This window comes from Microtus oregoni, unplaced genomic scaffold (assembly GCF_018167655.1).
Source record: "Microtus oregoni isolate MIOR12 unplaced genomic scaffold, Mior012 000003F_ref0000135, whole genome shotgun sequence".
NCBI classification, from domain to species: domain Eukaryota; kingdom Metazoa; phylum Chordata; class Mammalia; order Rodentia; family Cricetidae; genus Microtus; species Microtus oregoni.
The window spans coordinates 13,660,346-13,682,235 of NW_024543062.1; the positions used below are offsets into that span (position 1 = coordinate 13,660,346).

The following is a 21,890-nucleotide window of genomic DNA, read 5'->3' on the forward strand; positions in this document are numbered from 1 at the left end:
GGCCAGCCTGGGCTACACGAGACTGGGAGGCAGCACACACACACAAACAAAACAAAAATAAATAAGCAAAAATGAAGGCTTGCTGGTGACACGGAGCAAGACAGTGAGAGTTGAGGGACCAGGAAGGTGGCTAGTGTGGTGTGAGCTGAGTCTATGTGGAAGGTACAACCAGCACGGGTTCTGCTGGCCGTCCGGAGAGAATAAGGAGGCCCACAGCGCGGTTTAGAGTGTGTGGGCAGAGCAACCGAACCCGGACCAAGAGACAAAAGCAGCAACCAAGCCAACAAGGTAACCAGAAACCTAACTGACAGAGAGAGGGGAAGTACGCAGAGTGTTAAAAGTCAGACATGAAGCTGAACCGTCTGTCAGACAGCTGAGTGTATACGAAGTGTACAAACGTGGGCTCTAAACGACTCTAAAAGAGAGGATGGTTTCCAGAAACAGCATGCACACACACACACACTCCAATTTACAAAATCTTAACCCTTCCGAGTTTTCCCAGTTTGGATGTTGCTAAGCAACTTCTGCACCGCTCCCTCATCCCCGCCAGCTTCCTCATCCTGAATCGTCACCAGAAAGTTCATCAGATGAACTAGGGAGCGAACTGAAGCAGGGCTTCAGGGTTCACCTGATGTTGGAACGGGCCACACGAACACAGCATGGCACGATGACACACTGCTCCCAACACAATATTCTTATTTCTTCTTGGTTACTTCGGACAGGGTCTTACTGTGAAATCCAAGCTGGCTTCAAACTATGAAGCCCAAGGTGTTCTGGAACCTGCTATCCTCCTGCCTCAGCCTCCTGAGTACCAGGTAAGTACATCACCATGCCTGGCTCAAGTATCTCCATATCTGAAGTCAGGGCTAATAGGAAATGAAACATTCTCTTCTTTGTTCTCACAATGATAGAGGTCCTGGCTAAACATCTTGCTGGGAGCGACAGCCAAGACAAACATTTGATGGAGACTTCACAATGTCACAATGTCAGGTGTGTGCACGTGTTTGCATTGGTTGCACATGTAAGATCAGAGAGCAACATCCTCATTCCTCAGGCACCGGCCCTCGTATAGAAACGGGGTCTCTCACAGCCTGTAGATGCCGAGGAAGCAAAGCCCCAGAGATCCATCTGCCTCTGTCTCCCCAGCACTGGGATGACATGCACATGCCACTGTGCCCAGATTTCTTTTGTGGTTTGTGGGGATTGAACTCAGGGTGTCAGCTTGTACAACAGGCATTGAACTATCTCCTCGGCTCCTACAACGTCGGACTTTTGTGTTCTGCCACTCTCCACCCCTTTCGTAAATCACTTTCAGAAGACAGGGACTGGAGAGATGGCTCAGAGGTTCAGAGTAGCCACGGACCTGGGTTTGGTCTGAGCACCCACATGGCAGCTCAAAACCCTCGGCAACTCCAGTTCTGGGCAGTCAGGATTTTCTATCATAAAGGACAGAACAAGGAAGCAAGCTGCACACGCTCTCTGCACCTCCGTGCCGCTGACCGTGTGGTTTCCAGCAGTCTTTTGTGTGTCTGTTCTAAGAACAAACAGGAACCTAAGCAACAAGTGTCTATTTCATCTGCATCTTAACCCAGGACCCAGGACGTGCTCAACAGTGCAGTCGCCCACTTGGTGGCCCCAAGACTGTGCCCACCCATCAGGGTGGTGTTCAGCAGGGACAGGGTATATAACGCGAGCACAGGCTGAGCTGCATTGAAGTCCTGACCCACTTTTGATCAATGTGCTGTTAATTGTGCTTGTGTATAAAGATGCCAACAAGGGACGTGAGAAGAAAGCCAGCTTAATGCCTGGGTGGAGGAGCTGAAGAGACAATGATTGCCCACCCAACCCAGAGCACAGAAGGGAAGCATCTGAAGAAGAAGGAAAAAAAAAAAAAAAACCACAAAACGGCTCTAGGCTGGTTGGTGTGCTAATGTTAGAAAACCAGAGACAATGGGCAACAAGACCCATGACCTCAAAAGCAAAATCATGAGCTGAGCGGCCAGACCTTCTGGAAGGAGTGGGTGCCTCCCCAGCAGGGTGGGGAGCTGCTCTAGAAAACAAAGAATCTCAAGTCAGGATAAAAGACATTCTTTCTGTTGTTATTGGGGTATGTTTCTTTGTTCTTGAGACATGGCCACACCTAGCCCAGACAGGCCTTGGATTTAATACACAGCCAAGGCTGGTTTTGAACTCCTGATCCTACTGCCTCCACTTCCCCAGTGCTGGGATTACAAGTGTGCACCACCACACCCAGTCTAGGGCTGGAGCCCAGGGCTTCATACGCATGCCAGGCAAGCCCTCTCCTGGCTGAGCCACACCTCCAGGCTGACGTGCTATCTAAGAGTGTAGCTGTAGAGATAGGCTGGGGTGGAGGAGCCCCGATAGCTGCTAAGAGGAGAAAGGAGGACCTCAAGAATGGATATGCATGGCGGGTGATAAAGAGGAGGAGGAGAATGAAGCAGAAGAAGAAAAACTGTTTCTGAGAATTTCTGGTTACAGCATACAAATGCCATATTAATCTGCAGAGCCTAAATGACACTAATATGCTCCCTCTCTTCCCTTCTCTGTCTCTGTCCCCTCCACCCAGCTCTTTTTTCAGTTTTATGAGGCAAGTCTCAAACTCACCATCCTGCATCGATCTCCTGCAGGGAGACAGCGGGGCAGACACACATGCAGGCAACAGTTCTACTCTGATGTCTCCCAGGCAGCTTCTCCTATTGTTGACTTAGGAAAGGGCGTAGTTCTAACAAGGAGGTGAGCACACATCTCCTTTCGGTGCGGTGTCTGGAGCCGTGGGTGCGGTGGGGCAGGGAGAGGAGCAGTGATCCCTGAGGCCTGGGCATTACTCTACACCTCAGGAAATGAGCTCCCTCCAGGCCAGTCTCCAGGGACAGTTTAGACCCAGGGAGACCAGAGCACAGACCCCTCCTGGGCTCAAAATGAGACCCAGAGCTTCATCTTTAAGGGCAAGCTGTGAACCTGGATGCACGTCTGGAATCCCAGCATTTGGCGGGAAGCTGAGGCAGGAGGATGCAGTTCAACAACAGCCTGGCCTACATGGTGAGAATTTATCAAATAAATAACTAAAGCAAGCTGGTGCAGACTTTAGTCTCAACACTCAGAAGGCAGAGGCAGACAGATCCCTGAGTTCGAGGCCAGTCTGGTCTACACGGTGAGTTCCAGTCAGCCAGAGCGGCATAAGACCTTGTTTCACAACGACAACTGGGTCAGCAAGATGGCTCAGCAGGTAACAAGCCAGGCAACCTGCATTTAAACCATAAGCCATGTAAAGGTAGGAGAACTGTCTCCATGAGTTATCCTCTGGTTTCCACATGTATGCCATGACACTCTCACACACACACACACACACACACACACACACAGCTACATATAAACAGACACACAAACACAAACATAACATTTTTAAAAATTAGTTACAGGGCTGGAGAGATAGCTCAGCAGTTAGAAGCACTTATTGTTCTTGCAGAATCTGGGTTTGGTTCCCAGCACCCTAACTACAGCTAGCAAGAGTGTGTAATTCCAATCCACGTTGTCTGACACCCTCTTCTGGCCTCTGTAAGTATTGCGTGCCCATAGTGAACAGATACAAATGCAAATAAAAACACCTATACACATAAAACAAAAATAAATCGCTTTTAAAATTCATGGAATAAAAGAGTCACCTGAGAAAACCCAAAGGAGAAACAAATCCCCTGATTTTCAAAAAAAACAGTGACTAGGACTTATAAAGATTTGTTTTTGTTTTGTTTGAAACAGGATCTTACTACATAGCCTTGGCTGGCCTGAAACTCACTACATAGACCAGGATGGTCTTGAACTCAGAGTCTACATGTGCTGGCACCAAAGGCATATACCACACACCTGGCCTATGAAGATATTCATATAACAAAAGAACTTTTATTCTTTTTTTTTGTTGTTTTGGCTTTTTTTGTTGTTGTTGCTGCTACATATGAAAAGAAACTGAAGACCTTGGTGCTGGAGGAGTCAAGACCACAAAGATTTAAGAAATGTCAATTCATCACTGACAGCTGTCGTTCACTATTCTACTCAGTCAGAGGATGAGCTACGTGGATGGCTGTACTTACAGTTCTAAGTGAGTTTGTCAGGTAGACAGCAAGCCATAGTAAAAGCATACATAGCAAGATACGAACAGACAAAGGGATAGGGGCTCACAGTGTCGAGCAGAAACTGAGCAGAAGTCTAAGCAGTCAGCTGGATTCCAGACAGGGCATTGTCTCCATGGCTAAGAGTCCAGCTTCTCTCTCTCCCCCCCAGTGCAGGCACGTTTATGTTGTGGGTGAACACTAGTGACCTCTGTTGGAAATGGGTCACCTTCCAGCCGTCCTCAAGGAAACAGTGGTTCACTCTTGGGCTGTTCTGCTGTTCCCTCCCCTCCCGGTCACATATCTGCGTGGGGATGGATGGGGGCTGCCCATGCACAGACAGGGGGCCTTGGAGGACACGTCATACAAAGCCATCGAGCTGCAAGACCACCCATCTGCCCACAGCAGGCTTCAATCCTGCACCCAAGTTCAACAGCACAGACTCCTGGAATCCTGTGAGAAGCACACAGGTGCTGGCCACAGCGACTCCTATCTGCCATTCCAGTACTCAGGAGGGTCAGTTCAAGGCCAGCCTGAGCTACACAGCAAGACCCTCTTCTCAAAAATAGAAGAGAAAGCAAACAAGAAGAGAAAGAATTGTACATTCACAGGCTGCGGCTCGCTAGACTTCCTCTCTGGAAGGAGCAGCCGTCGGCGTGTGAGCAGCCCCAGATGGCTCTGACTCACAGGAGGGTCTGGAGCCAGCGCTCGCCAGTGGAGCCAAATATATTTAAGTATTCGGCAGAACCGAGCTGGGAAGCTAGAAAATGAAGGGCAGAGCTTCTGCCGCCTCAATGTGGGAGATGTGGAAGGTATTTTATTAAGAGCGCCCACTTCTCAACGGGCCATTCGCTCGGAAACCCTTTCCCAGACAACTCCAACTCAATGACCATATCTTTTTTTTTTTTAATGTGATTACTATTTTTTTTTCTCAGACTATGTAATGAGGCCTAGAACTCCAGCCTGGCCTTTAAATTCAGAGATCCATCTGCCTCCGCCTCCTGCGTGCTGGAGGATTAAAGGTGTGTACTACCACATCTACCTTATTTTCATTTTTAATTATGAGTATGGGTGTGTGTCTGGGGGAGAAGAGGTATATGCACATAAGTATAGTTAGTACCTGCAGAGGCCAGAAGAGGGCACCAGAGCCCCAGAACTGGAGTGGGGGAGGGGGCTGTAAGCCACCTGAAGCGGGTGATGGGAACACACCTCAGGGGCACACACCAAACCACTGAGCCCCTCTCTCTAGCCCCACAAAAAATGTCCACAGACCAAAGTATCAGCTCAGTTCACACAGCCACCTCATGATCACCATGAAGCAAGAGCAAAGACTTTGAGGAATGAAGGCAAGTTGTCTCTAAGAGAAACTTCGAGCCGTGTCTCACAAGGGACTAAGCTGTGCCTGGAATTGTTTAATTCTTCCATCTAATGGAAATAAAAAAGTTACAAGGGCCAAAATATACATCAAATACTTCTATCAAGGTTTGGCCTCCACAAAGACTTACAGTAGAGTAGGAGACATGTGGATCCTTGTGCTCACGGATGAATAAGCACAGGGGAAACAGGAATGTTAAACACACAGGGTTGTATCTCCAAAGGATGAGATATAAACCTATTTCCAACCAGAAGGCTAGGAACAGAGGCGGTGAACCATTTGTGTTGTCTTGTGGCTAGGCCACACCAAATCCTCCCCCAGACCCTGCCGTGAGCTTGTTTATCTTGAGCCCGCTTCCTCAGTTACTCTATGGGACCCATCTTTATGGAAGAAGTCACTGTATGTTACTACTGTTCCCATACAGTCATGTCTTAAGCTTTGCTGTGCACATGGGACTGAGTTCCTTATCACCAGGAAACTCTTTCCAAATTGTGCTGTGCTCAATATGACTAAAATAAACTGCTCAGGGTCAGACTCTAGAAGTCTGAAACACCACTTACTGAGTCGAGTCGTGCTGAACTGAACGGCCTTATCATTCACCGGTCCACTCTGCTAGCCTTGGTGTTTGTAAAGACCCCGCATGGCAAAGACAAAAATCCCACCGGAAGAGGAAAAGAAGCTACTCTTCCATCATGTGGATCCAGGCGGTGCCGACGGGATTAGCATTCCTTTTCAGAGAGGATGTGGCTCGGCTGGTGGAACTGGTGGAATGTTTGCCTAGCCATCTGAGGCCCTGCTCCCATCCTCAGCAGGGATAAAACCATCTGTGGTGATATATATACACCTGTGACCCCAGCACTCTGGAGACACAGGCAGGAGGATCAGAGCGCCAAGGTCACACTCCACCACATAGCAGGTTCAAGGCCAGCCTGAGATGAATAAGACTCTGTCTCTGAAAAAGAAAAAGAAATAAACAAACAAGCAGGCAAATACCTTTGAACTGTTTAATCATGTTCTGATGGTTCTCGATGGCTTCCTTCACAATCAGTTCTGGCTGGTCCATCTTCCACCGCCATTCAGTGCCCACAGGATTGGTGTGGTGCCTGTAAACACAACGTGGAGTGCTAAGGCCTCCGCATCTGCTGTGACATCACAGCCCATCCAACAGAAAGCCAGAGTTGGTGGTCCGATAAAAGCCCCTCTGTTCAAAAGATTCTCCCTACTTTGAGTCACGGCACATGGCAGAGATGAGCGGAGAGAGGTCCTAGAGGTCCCTTGGCAACCTGCTCAGCTCTCAGCTCACAGTCAATGTCAGGTACAGGTAGACCAAATACACTAACCTGATTCTGATTACTTATTTATAGGCACGTCTGTGGGTGCATGTGCACCTGTGTTGAGGTGTCCAACAAGCCCGGGACAGGGTATCAGATCCCCTGGAACTGGAATTATGGACAGCTGTGAATGGCCCAACATGGGTGCAGAAAAGCAAACTCTGGTCCTCCAAAAAGGGAATAAATGCTTCTGCTGAGCCACCTCCAGCTCCTCTTTCCTGCTGTTAACCATGCTAACTGAAAACAGACACCAGCATGAGGTGACCTGTGGCCAACACGTTCGCAGTGTGGACTGACCATTGCTAAACCACACGAGAAGAACAGAGGCGCTCACGGTTTAGAAGGGACAACCTACACCAAACACTGAGTTTCTCAGGAAGAGTGGGTGTGGCTTTTAGTTCTGTACTCCAGACTTTCATTTTGAGACAGACTCCCATGTAGCCCAGGCTGGCCTCAAATTTCCTACGGAACTGAGGATAGCCTTGAGTTTCTGATCCTCCAGCCCCCATATCCCCAGTGCTGGAACTACGGTGTGGACCACCATGTGTGGTTTATGCAGTGTTGGGAATGGAACCCAGGGCTTCATGCATGAGAGACAAACACGCTACCACCTGAGCCACACCCACAGCACTTCTTACTCTTAGGCAAGTTCTTTTTTCTTCACTGTTCCTTAGAATAGGCAAAACATATGGGCATCATTTCTTCCAGTTATGATGTTTCTCTGTGTATATCTGTGTGTGGTTACGTAAATGTACAGATGACCTCTGAAGAACAGAAGAGAGCACCCTATCTTGCTAGAGCTGGAGTTCCAGGCCAATGTGAACTGCCCATGTGACAGCTGGGAGCTAAACTCAGTCCTCTCTCAGAGCAGAAAGTGCTCTTACCCACTAAGCCATTCTCCAGCCCCTAGCTGTAATGTTTAAATACGAATTCGGTTAACACCCTGACGACAGGACTACATGGGCTGACATGCTTCTGAGTAATTTCCTGGAGACCACGCCACAGCACAGGGGCTGTGTCTGGCACACCCAGGGCAGTGCGCAACATCTGGTCACCACCCTGTGCGTCCCCACTTACCGCCAACAGAAGACACACTTATTTGCACATGCCAAACTGGGGGTGGCCTCCATGCAGCGATGGCTCTCGATGCCGTAGAACGTGTGCTTGTAGCAACCTCCTCTGCCCCGCAGCATTGACTGTGACAAGCAGGAAACGCGCCATCATTTGAGTGAACGAACAGAAGCGCAACAGCGAGGCGCTGCTTCTTTGCGTGCGCGCTTCAGTCTTCTCACTTATCATTACCGTGTGTGTCAGATGTGGGGGAGAAGGCTCAGGCAGATCACAACACACAAAGGGCCAAAGACAGCTTCGAGGAACTGACTCTTCCTCCTCCATGTGGGTCCCAGAGATTGAACTCAGGTCACCAGGCAAGACCTTTCCCCTCTGAGTTGTCTCGTCAGCTCAAAGACATCATCTTAAGATGACACCGTAGGGCAAGATGGGACTTGAGTTTGCTCCCCGTGACCCAGACAGTGGAAGGTGAACCAACGCCTCTGGGTTGTCCTCTGACCTCCACATGTGCTGTGGCATGCTCGCCCACACACACACCAAGTTAGTAAGTTCTGCTTGTGCTTTTCCCAGCGTGTGTCCCCACTGTCAGCTCCACTCTCTCATCCTCGTCCTGACCCTCCAGTGGCACAGATGTTGATTGAGTAGCTCATTAGTCCACAAATCCCCAAGGCTCCACTTCCTGTTTTGCTTGCTTCATGTTTAATCTACTTTGATCTCTGTGGTACAGACTGGGTAAATCCTATTGACTAGTCCTGGGTGCAAACTGTCCCATCGATCTGCTGAGGTCAGAGCACACAGCCCGCCACCCCGCCTGACTGCTGAGCCCTCAGGAAGCCGTTTTATTCGTTTTTCTGCTTTCCTGTGGTATTGGACCTTCCCCATTGTTTTTCTAGCCTTGCTCTTTGCTGGTCTATTATTCGTTCGTTTGTTTGAAGACCACTAACGGCCGATTGCTGTAGCTGCCTCAGCCTGGCCCGTGCATTGACTCCGCCGCTGCTGATAGCAGCTGATTATCTTTCATCATGACTGTTCCTGTCCTGGCTGTGACAGGTGATTTTTCTGTAGCACCCTGGGCATTCTGTCAGTGAGAAGACTCTAGACCAGTGGACTCAACCTGCGGGTCTCAACCCCTTGTAGGGGTCAAGTGATCCTTTCACAGGGGTTGCCTATCAGACACCCTGCATATCAGATATTTATATCACGGTTCATAACAGCAGCAAAATGGCGGTTATGAAGTAGCAATGGAATAATCCTACGGTTGGGTCACCACAGCATGAACTGTGCTGACGGGTCCCAGCTCTAGGAAGGCTGAGATCCACTGTTCTGGAGCCCTTCCCTCTCTCACTTTCCACAGCGACTCAACTTCCCTGGCCTTTACAGAGTGTGTTAAGTGATCTTGAGGAAGCCCTGGCCCCTGCTGGTCCCTGCTGCTGAGGGAGCAGGGTATCCCCACCCCCCACCACCACCCTGTTGGCCTCTCAGCCTGGGCTCTTCTGCAGTAGGGCTTCCTCTGTGAACACTCTGCAAAAAGGAGACTCTCGGCCTCCTGAGGACCTAGAGGCTGCCCTGACTGGACACTCAGGTGGCATCACCTTCTAAGAGACACCTAGTTACCATGGCACTGCTATGGTACCATGGGGGAAGAAAGTGTCAGGCCAGCAGGGAAGGAAGCAGATCTCGGGCTAGGTACTTTGTGGAGAATGGGCTCTTCTCACTGCGACCTGACTGACTGGTATCTCCAGACAGCATGGGGACTCCGGGCCCAGCTGGACAGAAGAGCATATGCCTTAATTGTTGCTAGTGGGAATCCCAGCACCCTTTGTCAGGAGACCTGGGCTTCCTAACACAGCTGGAGCAATTCGCCTTCACGCCAGAAAGGAGTTGAGCCTGACAAGGCTCACTGTGAGGCTGAGGCAGTGAGCGCTGACCTCCATCGCCTTCTCCTTCCAGGTGGAGGACAAGAGACTTCCTGTTTCTGTGACGTCCCCAGTTCTGGCGCCCCAACCCAGACAGCTGCCCTCCTTTTCCCACCCCTTTCCCCAGCACACCCGAGAGCCATGCTTCTCTGGCTAAGGAACCCCCGAACTGCCCAGACATAAGGCCCAAGCCCCACTGGCATGCTCTGAGATGCAGCCAGGCTCCTAATCTTTCGGGTTAACAACCCAAAACAATGGCAGATCACTTGCTTCTCTCAGCAAGCGTATCTCCATCCCTCTCCACAGCGCTGCTTTGGGTCAGGGCTTCTCCGCCCCACAGATAACTCACATTTTCCAAACAAGCAGCAACCCATGACCCTGCAGTACAACTATCTAGCGCCACCCAGGTCAGGCCTCGTGACTTAATACAACACCGAGGCTGAATTAAGGACTGGGGCCACTCAGTCACACACTGCGATCAGGAGAACTAAGCTGTGGTCACTCATGGAAGACCTCGTTCAGGTCTGTGACAGCTGCTGATGCTGGCCCTCACATCATCCCTCTTTACCTGCTGTCCTCCAGGAAGTCAACAAAGGAGCTTTGTTCGCTTGTTTGTTTGAGACAGGGTCTCACATGTAACAGGATTGTCCTACACTCTCTATGTAGCCAAGGATGGTCCTGAACACATCACTCCTGAACACATCACCTTCTGAGGATGCTGGGGTTCCCAGGTACACCACTATACCAGTTTACCCAGTGCTGGAGATGGAGGATCCCAAGAATTCACGCATGCTAGGCAAGCACTCTTCTATCTGAGCCACACCCACAGCCCCACAGACTTATTTATGTGTGGTTTCCCTGCTCGGTTAAATGACAAAATGTTTTATTGGAAAACCATCAGCATAGTCTTATAAACCTGGTTCTCTCCTTCCAACATATGGCTCATGGTTCCTGACTCAACCAATCAGATGTGGCGGCAAGCACCCTCACACTGAGCCTTCCTGCCAGTCCCTGGGAATATCTGTTCACAAACAGCGATGAGAAAGATAAAGAGACAGGGATAACTGATCGCTAATTGGAGAGGAGGGTGGCAAAGCTGGGAGAAGAACAAGCCACTGAAGGGCTGGAAAAGTACGAGACATCAGCACAGATCCACAACTGGGCAAAACACTGCCAGTTTCCGAGTCCCGGGGCACCTTCAGGCACAACAGCTCGTGTGGAGCTGGGCTGCAAGGTTAACCTGGCCAGGTGTGGGGGTGTGCACCTATAAACCCAGGACTCAAGGGGATAGGAAGTTCAAGGCCAGCCTGGGCTACTTAGTAAGACCCTGTATCAAAAAATGTCAAGAAATAAAATGGAAAAAAAAACTGCCAGTAGAATTCTCATTAATGTAATTGCTCTAAAAATTACTGCTGATATCACATAAATTGTTAATAATTTCCATGACTAAAATGAATGAATGAATGAATAAAAATTAGCCTGTAATACTCATGTGATAAAACTGTTGTAGGGTTGCCTATCCACTTTCTCTGAAACTGTCACCACAGGTCTGCCATCCACCTTAGATCAGCCCTTTTAGTGCTAATTATCCCTGTTCTCAATACATCACCTATTCTGGGAGGAAGAGCTTAAAGAAGACCATCTTCAAAGTCTTATTACAAATCAGACACAGGGCTAGAGAGATAGCTCAGCAGTTAAGACCACACGCCAAGTTCCGTTCCCAGCACCCACATCAGGCAACTCACAATCACCTGCAACCCCAGCCCCTGAGGACTCGATGCCCTCTTCTGGCCACTGGGGGCACTACACTCATGTGAACATATACACACGCACATACAAACACAAACACACACCCTATAAAATTAAAATAAATAAATTAGAAACAAAACATGGGCCTTAACAAGTCATGGGGCTTCAAAGCAGAAGTTCTATTTTCTGTGGCATTCCATCCCAAGCCCCGACCAAGTGACATCTCGGGACTCTACACACCAATTCCAATTTATAAACGAGGCCTGAGTCCCTGTTAGTACAGACTCCGTTCTCACCTTCCCCGCTGGGACAGAATCCCTGGGACTCTCAGCCCTACTTGAGGAAGGAAGGGCTGCTTCCGTCTTTGTCTCATTATATACAAATAAGCCTGGCTTTTTCACTGCTGCCCCTGCAGAGTAACTTCAAATCTTTCTCAACTTAAATGTGTCCATTTAAGTGAACGGGCTGTGAAGGTGATAAAATGCTTGCCTGGCACATGCAAGGCCCTTGGTGTGATGCTCAGTAGCACACACGGAAGGAGGAGGAGCAGGAAGAAGAGCAAAAGGAGAAACAGCAAGGGACAGAGAAAGAGGAGGGGGGAAAAAAGAGGGAAGGGGAGGAGATGCAAGAGGAAGAGGAGGAGAAGGAGGAGAAGCAAGCGATCCAGACTCAGCAGCTGGCCCCTCCCCAAGCCATCCACACTGAAGCATCACAGCATTTTTGCAAGGAAATACATATTTAACATAAAGTGCTTCCTCTTTCATTTCATTACAGATTGGATGAAACACCAATTTTCAAAATTATGCTTGTGATTTACTATCTGAAAATTGAATTTAGCAGCAGTAAGAGGGACGCTGCACATTGCTGGCTATGCACAGACGGCACCGAGTCTGACGTGACTGAAAATCACTGGACTGGGAAAAAGAAAAGTGGGGAACGCAACATGTGGGACTCATTTACCAATGTGCAGCCTGAGCACACCGTCCCCAAAGGTAGTGGGAAACCAGAAAGGACCAGAGGAAAAATCTCACAGAATATTTGTACCTTAAGGAAGAAGGAAAAGGAAAAAAAAATGTCTCTTCAGGGTGTGGATCAGCGGGTGGAACGCTTACTCAGCATTTACCCAGTGCTTAGGAGTCTCTGGGTTCGAGCCCTAGGACCAGACAAACCAGGTATGTAATTCCAGCATTTGGGTGGTAGAGGAAGGAGAATCGGGAATTCAAGGCCATTCTCAGCTACATAAAAAGTTTGAGGCCAGCCTGGACTACATATGACCCTGTCTCAAAAGTAAATAAATAAATCAATAGGCTGAGGCAAGAGAATCATGAATGAGACCAGCCTGGGTTACAGAGACAGACCCTGAGAAAGGGCTCGTGGGACTGTGGAGAGTGGTAAGGGAGAGGTCCCTCCTTACACTGCTGGTACAACCACTTTGAAAAGTAGAAAGTTCATTGAAAGAAAAAATGTTGTAGTTACTGTGATCCAACAATGACACCTGGAAGTGTGCACACCACACAAAGTCCTGTACACGGAACGACGCCCCCAGCAGCACATTCTCAACATCCAAAGCACACAAGTGACCCGAGTGAGTGCCCACCAGCTGCTCAATGAACAGACAGGGTGTGGCACACAGTGTCCTCGGGTAGCACGGATGTGCCACAGGAACAGCACAGCGAGTGACAGAGTCATCTGCAATATCTAATCAGCCACTTAATGTAGAGACAAAAGGCAGATCAAAGCTTCACAGGAGCCAGAGGGAGACCCAAGAGTGGAGACCGCTGAGGGTGCGACCTTTCCTTCAGAGGTAAGAACACCCTACAGTTAAGACTGTGGTGAGGGCGATGGATGTGGTGCGCTAGCATACCCTATGGATACGCTAGGATGAGGGAGTTATGCTGCAGATAAAGCAAGTTCATCAATGCCGCTGACAGGGCACGGGGAGTCAGTGACACGTTCAGAGAGTAAAGGCACCACTGCCAAAGCTCACGACCTGAGTCCAATCCCCAGAGCCTACAGGGTAAAGGGGAAAACCAACTCCTGTAAGATGCGCTCTGACCCGATGTGTTCACATACATATGCACAAAATAAATGGAAATAAAAAATAAGTTGCAGAAAATAGCAATGATATTGGAATAAAACCAATAAATACCTTTGTCCATCTGCAAAGCTTCACACCAGAGTGGCTGCCAATCAACTGGTACCCTACATGGAAAACCAGGGAACAGAAAGAGAAGTGAACACAGAGTCTCATGACAAGAGGGGACACTTCAGCAAGGCCACTTTTCTTTACAACAGTCAACAGCACTGCTACAGAAAACAGTTTAATTTGCCGAGGTGAGAGAGCTTTCTTTTGTCGGCTACTAAGTCTGACTTGTGACCGACCAGGTCTCACTGAGTGGCCCTAGTCCTCCGTAAAGTGTCGAGGTGGTGGGCTGTGAGCCACCAGCCTGACTACCATGAGAAACGGCTAAAATCTACCCACGGTGAGCAGGAGTTCAAGGGCATCCTCAAGTCTGAGGCCAACCTGATTGAGACTTCCTTCCTTAGGTGACTTTAGGCGGTATCAAGTTGACAGTTAAAGCTGACTAGGGCCTGCCCAAGAACACACTGGTCTCAACAACTACAGAGTACATGTGACAGTGTGGATGAGCTATGTCCCCCAAAGGCTCACATAAATGACTTTGTATATCCATATAAAATGTGAGTCCACATAGGAGAGGAAAATGCCATTGTCTTTCTGAGCCCCGCTTACTATAATGATTTTAACTGTCAACTTTTCTACAGACATTACAGACATATAATTTCATTCTTCTTTAAGAGTCAACAAAATATATATGAACAATTTGTTTCCCCGTTCACCCACTGACTCCTGGCCAGGCTCCATCCACGTCTCGGCTAGCTGGCAACTGTAGCCCTTGACGACAGAACTACAGTAGTCATGCTCGCGCAGGAATCTGTGGTACTCTGACTTAAGAGTCCTTTGGGTGAGCCTGGCAAGACGGCTCAGTAGATAAAGGCATTTGCTGCCAAGCCTGAGTTCACTCCCTGAAACCCAGATGGTGGAGAAACCTGACTGGAGTGTAGCTCTCTCCTGTTTCCAAACAATCTACTTCCCACTCTGAGGTCTCTCCCAGGCAGTCCTGCTGCCCCGAGGCTCTATCTCACTACAGACCCGGAAACATGGACCACATGAACACGGGTCCCATGAGCATGGACCAGATGAGCACAGGTCCCATGAGCATGGATCAGATGAGCACAGGACCCATGAGCACGGGTCCCATGAGCATGGATCAGATGAGCACAGGTCCCATGAGCACGGGTCCCATGAGCATGGATCAGATGAGCACAGGTCCCATGAGCACGGGTCCCATGAGCATGGATCAGATGAGCACAGGTCCCATGAGCATGGACCAGATGAAAGGAGTCGCATGAACACGGGCCACACAGACTAAGCATCTGAAACTTAGTTTCCTCCCTTATTGTTTTTCTCAAGTCCCAGAGTCCTAAGTTCCAAATAACACACGCTGTGACCCAACTGACACACTAACCAGCAAGAGACTTTCTCTTTGTCCCCGTAACAACCCTGGCCTATGCTTCCTGTCCTGGGCACCAGAGAGCAGTAACGTCCCAGTCCCGGCAGAGGGTCACCTTGCTTAGTCAGGGCCTCTCGGAGGGCAGACGTTATCATGGCTCTTCCTTCGCTGCCTTCATTCCTCTCTGAGCTCCTCCTTACGCCAGCTTTCTCCTCCTGGGGGGCCTTTTCTCTCTGTGTTGAATTGAGAAAGGAAAATCTAGAACTGGCAACAATCAAAGCTCCTTAGCAACACCAAGGTTAAGGCCAGCCTGGGCTACATCTGACTCTCTCAAAGAAACAGTAACAACAACAACAAAAAGGCGAAAAGAGGGGATGTATTCAGGCTGCAATTCAATATCACAGTACAACATACACAGGAGCCCGCAGGGTCAACCCACAGCAACACAATAAATTAAATATACACATGTAAACACACACACATACACATATGAAGAAAAAAAATGGTGACTTATTTCCAGGTCTTACTAAAGATGAAAAACATGCACAGAACCCTCCATCTGATGATTTTTATGAGAAAGTTAAAAATACTATACACTGACAGCTTCAAGGCATTAAGTTTTCATTTCTACATTCTCTGGCGACCTCTACTGGCCACTAGATGAAAAGCAAAGAAGTCTGCCTAACCTCATAGGCAAAGCTTTAAGGAAGGCTTAGTCAGGTAGAAATTCCAGATTCTATCTAAATCTGCAGCTTCATTTTCTATTTTAAGGCTGTTTCAATAAATAAAATTAAATTTTTAGTCAAATGCCAAAAATTACCTCCACTGCACACAGTTTGACTGATTTGGGGAAAAGACTGTGAAAGAACAAATGTCAGAAAGAGGCTGGGGTGGGACTCAAGAAGCCCTGGGTCCTGCTTAAGTACCCCAAAATCACACTAGACAGGAGTTCAAAGTCATCCTCAGCTGCAAGGAGAGTTTGAGGCCACCTGAGTTACAGAAGACCCTGGGACTCAGGACTAGGGAGGACTCAAGAGGCTGTGATGACATGCACGCAGCACTAAGTCTGCTTCATCTGAAATCTTAGCGATAAAGAATCCTCCCAGTCGGGCGAAGCACACCTTTGATCCCAGCACTTGGGAGGCAGAGGAAGGTGGATCTTAGTGAGTTCGAGTCCAGCATGGTCTACAAAGCGAGTTCCAGGACAGCCAGGGCTGTTGCTACCAGAGAAACCCTGTCTTGAAAAACCATAAAGAGGAAAAAAAAAGAAAAGAAAGAATCCTTGAGGATGGTCAGCCTCCACAGCCCTGAACGCCATCTCTGAACCAGCTGCCCTCTACCTAGGGCATGTGTGCCCCAATACACAAATAACACACAAAATACATACATACACACATGAAATAAATGCCATTTTTAATGTTCAAAGTTCATCCCCTGCAAACCAGAACTGTTCTGTGACGGAATCTGAGAGGTGACTGGACCACAGGGTCCAACTGCAGCTCCCCCAAACAGTACCTTTTCCTTCTTCATGGGGCTCACGATGTTGCCCAGGTCCTCGACATCAACCACGGAATTTAGGCTCTGATAGTCCTGGCCCCCTGACTCCTCCTCACTGCTGCTCTCGCAGGGCTCCTCCTCCTGCAAGGCAAGAGCTTCAGAACCACACACAAGCCGATCCCTCGCTTCTCCTTCCACAGGGGACCTGATTGCTTTATGGTATTTGGATGACTTTGTGTTGCTGGGGATGCATATCCTGGCCTTTCACAATACTGAGCAGGTGCTCTGCCACTGAGCCACACTGAAAGCCATCTTTACGGTTTTTTTTTTTTTTTTTTTTTTTTGCTTTATGTTTAAAAACCACTTATGAGTGAGTTTATGGTGTTTTTGTATGACTTTTGTTTCCTGGGGTTTTTTTTACATTATTATTTAGTGTGTGTGTGTGTGTACGCGCGCGTGTGCACAAGTACCATGGTGTGCTAGTGAAATCTATTCTTTCCTCTATGTGGGTTCAGGGATGGAACTCTGGTCATCAAATTTGCTGGCACATGCCATTACCTGCTGAGGCACCTTGTTAGCCCCCCCCCTTTACAGTATTAATTTTTAAAAGTATAAACCACCCTAGATCTTTGGTCTCAGGGTCATCCCTGTGAAAAGGCATGACAGAGTGGGTCTGGAGAGATGGCTCAGTGGTTAAGGGCACTGAATGCTTTGCAGAGGACCCGGGCTCAGTTACCAGCACCCACATGGTGGCTCACAACTGTCTCTTACGTTGGTTCTAGGGTATCTGGTGCCCTCTTCTGGCCTCCATGGGCACTGCATCCACATGGTGCACATACCTACTTACAGGCACTCATCAACAAAAATAAACCTTGAAAAAAAAAACTCAGTGACAAAAGCTAACACCTCAGCAAACCTCCCATGTGAAAGCAGAAGTGATGATGCTCAGAGGAAGAAACTGCCAGAGAGAAGGTGGGAGCAGGGGGGTGTGGGGTACATTGATATGACAGCCCTTCACATATGACTTGAGGCCAGGTCATCATCAGCACTAAGAGCAGAGAAGATGGGGCCATAGGACGGCACAGTGACTGAGGGTGCCTGCCACAAAGCCGGAGAGCCTGGGAGGAGAGAACACACTTCTACCAGGTATCATCCGACTTACACACAAGTGTTTCAGCATGTGTGCACACGCTCGCATGCACACACATACACATACACACACACACACACGCACAAAGAAATATTTTGGGGAGGAGGGTAGGGACTTGTTTGCTTCTAGATGACAAAATGTGTCACAAAAAAATGTCATCCTACAGCAGGCCATGTATATTTATACATACACACATACATACATACATACATACATACATGGCAGCGGCCCCAGGAGTCAGTATTGCCTGTAACATCACAGCCCTCTCAGTTCCTTTTAGTGAATGTGGTAAAGTTCACCAACACTGAACAGCCTGGAAATCCCACAGCTCAGAAAGTATCTTGTGGTGATGTGTGATGTGCCCGGGACTTGCCTCTGCAGGCCAATACAGAGGAGTAACTTAAGGTCCTGCTGTGGAAGGGTCAAGAGTGAGTATTTCCAGCACGAAAAGCAACCCCAGCCTCAGCTATATCTGCCACTCCCCTGCATCAACACAGAGGGAACGAGCACAGCTGCGACCCTCAAACCCTTCAAGAAAAGTCTGGTGATGTGGACAGACCGATAGAGTGCATACCCACATGCACAAACCCCTGAGCTCCATCCCCAGCACCGCACAAGGCCGGCATGGGGATGCACACCTATCATGCACACCTCCAGGAAGGTGGAGGCAGGAGGCTCAGACGTTCAAGGTCACCCACACTAAGTATCAGTCAATCAATGCCCCCTGAACTACTTGAGACCCTATCTCAAAAGTAATCAATTTAATTACAATTTGAAAATGGGCAGCAGGTGGCATTTAGCTCATGAGACCATCCTGGGCTCTTCTGTAACTTACGCTCAGAATCACATCTCTGACAGAAATGAATTCACTGCCTCTCAGAGAACCTCATTTCATCGCCACATAAAAACTAATCAAAACTGCCATTAAATTAGTTCTGTGACCTTCAGAAAGTCTAAAACCTGTCTTCAAAAGGAGATGAATGCAGAGGACTCGAGAGATTGCTCGGCCGTGAAAAGCTCTAGCTCTCTTGAAGAGAACCTGGGTTCGGGTCCCAGCACCTACACAGTAGCTAACAATGGTCTGGAACTCTACTTCTAGGGGATCCCATGCCCCCTTCCGCCCCCCACAGGCACTACACGCAGGTGTAGCACAGACATTCTTGCTGGCAAAAGACCCATACACATAACATTCTTAAAAATAAATGAACTTTTAAAAAAGAACAAATAAAAAGTTAAATGTAATTCATGGAAGCCACTAGGGTTATACAATTAATGTGAAACACTCCCTTCCTCTCCAGAAAGGTTCCAGTCCAATTATAGCAACATAAGGGAGCAGGTCTATAGAGCGCTCACGCTGTGGCTAAAGGTTTAGGAATAAGTAGCCACAGGCTGCCTCCGTCACGGAACAAGTGACCAAACATTAGGAAAGCACAGCTGTAAGGGTGGATGGGGAAAGTCACCTGAGTTGATAGGAGGTGGACACAGCAACAAGAAGCCCCTGGGAAATGACCAGCAGATTGGGAAGCCAGGTGTGGGGTGGGGAAGAGATGCGGGCAGATCGCATCCTGGAGGCAAAGTGGCTGAAAGAGGCGCGGGAAACTGTTCAGTGGTTCAAGTCCCTGCTGTGCAAACGTGAGAACCAGAGTTCGGATCCCTAGAATCTATATAAATCGTGGGTGAGCACTGACTGTCCCTGTATTCCAGCCTGGCAGGAATGCAGAGCAAGCTGTCTAGAGAGACCAGGCATATCTCTCTGAGCTCTGGGTTTGATTAAGATACCCTGCCTCAGAAAATATGGCACAAGAGTGATGAAGGATGGTTCCCAGTACCAACTTCTGGAATCCACATGCGCATCCACACGTGTATGTATATCCAAACACATATATATGCCCACAGCATGCAAAAACAGCATACGCGCACATGCACACCACACACACATATGAAGATGTGGGGGAAAAAGACAAATTCTGAAACTATTGCCTGAAAAGAAAGCACGCTAGCTCACGTATACCTGGACCACAAGAAACCTGAGTAGACAGACTGCAGACGGGAGCAGCTGGAACAAGCTGCTACAGAACAGGGAAGAAGGATGCTGGCCCAACCCAGGGGACACGAGAGCAGGTGCCTGGTGCTCAAACTCACCTGTCACTTGACACCTACGCTCAGCACCAAGGACACCAGTGTGGCAACAGCCTGGTAAGGAAGAGACGGAAGAGAGGGATCGAGATGGAGGAACAGAAGGGTGACCAGGTGCTGAGGTCAGTCGGGTGAAGGAGTGGGGTTTCAACTCTACAGTACTGGGAGAGCGTGAGGCACACCTTTGACCCCAGCACTCGGAGGCAGAGGCAGGTGGAGCCACCCCGGTCTACACAGTTCCAGAATATCAAGGGCCATATAGTGAGATCATATCTTTTCTTTTTTCTTTTTTTGGTTTGGTTTTTTGAGACAGTTTCTCTGTGAAGCCCTGGCTATCCTGTAACTTGCTCTGTAGACTAAATTGGCCTCAAACTCACAGAGATCCTCCTGCCTCTACCTCCAGAGTGCTTAAATTAAAGGTGTGCATCACTATGCCTGGCCCTGAGATACTATCTTTAAAAAAAAAAAATTATTCTTTGCCAGGTGTGGTGGTGTATCACTGTAATCTCAGCTGTTGGGAAAGAGATCACGAGGTCTAGGCTAACCTGGGCTACACACTCAGTTCCAAGGCAACTGGGAGCACAGAGGAAGGCCCTGTCTTTAAAGGAAAAACCAAACCCTAATGGCAGACACCTGTAATCCCCACTTTTCACAAAACTAAAACAGGAAATGATCAACCTAGGCTGAAGAGTGAGTTCAAGGCTAGCCTGGACAACTTGATGAGACCCTATCACCCCTCCCCTCAAAAAGGAAGAAGAAATCAAGATGGATCCCCACGTGATCCCAGCATATTAGGCAGGAATGCTTTCCTCAGCTACGAGTCAGGTTCAAGGCTAGCTGTGTAAGACCCAGTCTAAAACATGTAAAGAATGGCATGCTGGAGACACACTGGCGAGACCTGAATCCTGGTTCAATCCCCAGTGCCACACACTGGGAGGAAACAAACGCCTCTGGCCATGAGTGGCTGCCCCTGGTAGGCTGAGACAAGGGGACTGTGTGTTTGAGGCCAGTCTCAGAAGGAGACTACATCTGAAAATCAAAAAGAAAACCCTGCACCACCCTGATGGAGGGAAATGAACACAGCAGCATGGCTGGGGGTGTGAGGGCTGGGGCAGTCAGCCAGGGAGAGGGGCTGACCATTTACTCGGACACTGAAGCCTCGCCTAATGACTGGAACAAAAGTGGAAAAAGATACAGTAGGCCAGCACTCAAAGCTGAGCCTGACAGATGTGGCCAGGACGACAGTCAGAAGGTCCCAGCTGTGACAACAGCCACTGGACAGCTTGAAGGCAATTCTAAGGAAGTGGACACCTAAAGAATCAACAAAGTTTAGAGGCTAAGGGGGTGGGGTAGACAAGTGAACCCAGCTGGCCTGTTGCTCTAGTAAGAGTGAGTGACGGTCATTGGGGTCAGGAAGGATGTGACCCGGGGAGGTATATGCTCAGACTAAGACATATGTCACTCCTCTTAGCTTCCATTTCTTGACCTGAGGAAGATGTTAAAAATCTGCCTGACTCAGCAGTGCAACAATGAAAGGGACAAGAACAAGTGTCATGCCCTGAGCTTCAAGACCAGTGCTTGGAAACTGAGGTTAGCTTCAGCTAGGTAATGAGTTTCGGGCCAGCCTGGGCTACACAGCAGAGCCTGTCAAACAAAGACAAAGGGAAACATGGAAAGGGATAAATGGGGAAGGAGGAAGGAAAGAAGGGAGGGAGGGGGACAGAAATGGGGTGAGGAAGATGAAGAAAAGAAGAGGAGAGCAGGAGAAGAAGAAGAGGAAAAGCAGGAAGGAAAGAAGGAGAAGTGGAAGGGGTTGAGGGGGAGGAGGGGAAGAAGAAGAGGAGAGGAAGGAGGAAAAGGGGAGGAGGGGGAGGAGACAGAGAAAAGAGGGAGAAGGGGAAAAGGGGGAAGAAACATGACTAGATATGTCCATGACTAGGTCATGGACATATCTAGTCCATGACTAGCACACGGTGAAAGTCATGAGCTGCTCTCTCTCTGAAACAGC

General features: G+C 48.8%; 1 protein-coding gene across 2 annotated transcripts in view; it reads right to left on the bottom strand.

Moving 5' to 3' along the window:
- LOC121446069 (S-adenosyl-L-methionine-dependent tRNA 4-demethylwyosine synthase TYW1) overlaps positions 1-21,890 on the bottom strand; it is a 77,884-nt gene that overhangs the window by 45,473 nt on the left and 10,521 nt on the right. For both annotated transcript variants that reach the window (XM_041648432.1, XM_041648433.1), the window contains exons 7-11: positions 16,615-16,737; positions 15,215-15,332; positions 13,716-13,768; positions 7,908-8,026; positions 6,493-6,602 (exon numbers count right to left, since the gene is read on the bottom strand). In XM_041648432.1, coding sequence (XP_041504366.1) covers positions 6,493-6,602; positions 7,908-8,026; positions 13,716-13,768; positions 15,215-15,332; positions 16,615-16,737 — 523 coding nt within the window. The remainder of the gene's footprint in view (positions 1-6,492; positions 6,603-7,907; positions 8,027-13,715; positions 13,769-15,214; positions 15,333-16,614; positions 16,738-21,890) is intronic.